This window comes from Penaeus chinensis, chromosome 35 (assembly GCF_019202785.1).
Source record: "Penaeus chinensis breed Huanghai No. 1 chromosome 35, ASM1920278v2, whole genome shotgun sequence".
NCBI classification, from domain to species: domain Eukaryota; kingdom Metazoa; phylum Arthropoda; class Malacostraca; order Decapoda; family Penaeidae; genus Penaeus; species Penaeus chinensis.
Genome location: NC_061853.1, coordinates 32,239,115 through 32,241,384, shown reverse-complemented (window position 1 = coordinate 32,241,384; position 2,270 = coordinate 32,239,115). Strand labels below are relative to the sequence as shown.

At 43.2% G+C, this 2,270-nt stretch overlaps 1 protein-coding gene across 1 annotated transcript in view; it reads right to left on the bottom strand.

Annotated features, from left to right (window-relative positions):
- Nucleotides 1-2,070, bottom strand: part of LOC125044348 — a 3,561-nt gene extending 1,491 nt beyond the window's left edge. The window contains exons 1-3 of the mRNA XM_047640973.1: nucleotides 1,940-2,070; nucleotides 1,228-1,342; nucleotides 198-474 (exon numbers count right to left, since the gene is read on the bottom strand). Coding sequence (XP_047496929.1) covers nucleotides 198-474; nucleotides 1,228-1,229 — 279 coding nt within the window. The 5' untranslated portion in view covers nucleotides 1,230-1,342; nucleotides 1,940-2,070. The remainder of the gene's footprint in view (nucleotides 1-197; nucleotides 475-1,227; nucleotides 1,343-1,939) is intronic.
- Between the last annotated feature and the right edge of the window lie 200 nt (nucleotides 2,071-2,270).

Below are 2,270 nucleotides of genomic sequence, written 5' to 3'. Positions count from 1 at the left end.
TAATAATAATAATAATATTAATAATAAAAATAATAATAATAGTAATACTACTACTATTACTACTGCTACCACTACTACTAATAATAATGAATGAATAAATTAACAAATGAGTGCGCTTTCTTGGAAATGACTGTCTTGAAATAGTATCTGTGACAAAGTACATCAAGACAGCTTTGAACTTGGCTTCACGAACAGACCTCATAGGGAGAACACGTAGACGGGCCGACAGGGGCTGGAGCGGGTGCCGGGGGTCCCACGGGCGCAGGAGGACCGGGGGGAGGCAGGGGAGCAGGGGTGGGGGCAGGGACGGGAAGAGGAGCAAGGGACGGTAAAGGAAGAGAAGGACCAGATAAGCAGGTGGAGCCATAAGCGTGCACACAAATGCCGAGGCCTTCGCTGAACACCGTGCCGGGTGCGCACTCGAACTTGACCTTTCTTGTGGCATATTCGCTTCCACCGATACTACCGACGCACCTGCAAGCGAGGAAAATGTAGGAGTTATCCGTGAAAACGGCTATCATAGAAAATGGGTTCGACAGAGAAGTTACTCGGTACAATATTATCATAGAAAATTGGAGAATAATAAGGGTAACTGTTTATTTTTAGAAGACTGTAATCGTTCTTTACATACGTTGAATGTTAACAACAATCATATGGCTAAGTATATGAACGATATGGAAGTCATGAAACAATATTAGTGAAAACAACAATAATAGTAGGAACAGTAAATCAGCAATATTAATAAATACAATAGTAATATGTGTACATACAACATAGGCAAACAGACAGACAGGTAAACATATAGACGTAGAAGGACTAGTGAGTCTACCCCCCCCCCCCCTTAACACATATACATGCACATTATATCAAATGAGCCAATGAAAAAAAAAATCTTGTGCAACTACTTAGGCTATCAAAAAAGTAATAACCAGACAGTTACTTAGACTAATGTAACACCAGTTAGGCTGGACACTGCAAGATTGTTATCAATCACCTGCAACAACGCAAACAACCCTCTTTGTTTTGACAACGGCATTCAACACTAACATATCCGTTTGCCAAGTATTTAATTCTCTATTCCTTGAAGACGATACTGATTAGCACACCCAAATAATCGCCGTTCTGAAAAGAGGGAGGCTGTATCCCCCTCCACCCACCCCTTTGCCATGTTTCGCCCCTTCATACACACATAATTTCGCCCCTTCATACACACATAATTTCACTTACATGTAAAAGGACGAGCACGTTGGCCCAGGAACAAGCTCTCCCGGCCTGCATTTCCTGAGCGACGGGTTCCCTGCGGCGTCGGCACTTACGGGTGGTGGCGGCGGTGCTGGCGGGCCTGTAGGGAGAGCGGGAGATGAGGCGGAAGGAGACATGGATAAAGCGGTGGGGAAAGGAGAGAGACAAGGAGGGAAAGAGACAGGAAGGGAGGGAGTGGGAGAGAGAGACAAAGAAAGAGAGATAGAGAGGGGGGGGGGGGAGAGGGAGAGAGAGAGAGAGAGAGAGAGAGAGAGAGAGAGAGAGAGAGAGAGAGAGAGAGAGAGAGAGAGTAATAATTATGAAGATCACGACGATGACAAGAACAGCAATACTGGTAATAAAGACAAAAGAGAGAAGAGAGAGAAGAGAGAGAAGAGAGAGAAGAGAGAAAGAGAGAGACAGAGAGAGAGAGAGAGAGAGAGAGAGAGAGAGAGAGAGAGAGAGAGAGAGAGAGAGAGAAGAGAGAGAGAGAGAGAGAGAGAGAGAGAGAGAGAGAGAGAGAGAGAGAAAGAGAGAATGAGAGAGAGAGAGAGAGAGAGAGAGAGAGAGAGAGAGAGAGAGAGAGAGAGAGAGTAATAATTATGAAGATCACGACGATGACAAGAACAGCAATACTGGTAATAAAGACAATACTAATAATAAAACTAAATATGATAATCACAAAACAACCACTTACCATAATTCTGCGCGATCGAAGCCGACGCCAGCGCCACCACCAAGACGAACAGTTGTGGAACCTTGAATACGAAAACCAATTACTATTTACTTTTCAGGAATAATCAAAATTCCTTAGGAATCTGTTTTTGATGTAAATGAAGTTGATTTAAGTGTGTTTGTGTGTGATGCTTCTGTCGTTCAAGTTAGGTTGTTTTATTTCCTATAAAATTGAATAGTAATTATGAAACGAACGTGTGTGTGTGTGTGTGTGTGTGTGTGTGTGTTTATGAAATCGACCGTAACAACGACGAAGAAAAAAAGCAAGAAGAGAGCTGCGTATATCACTGTCA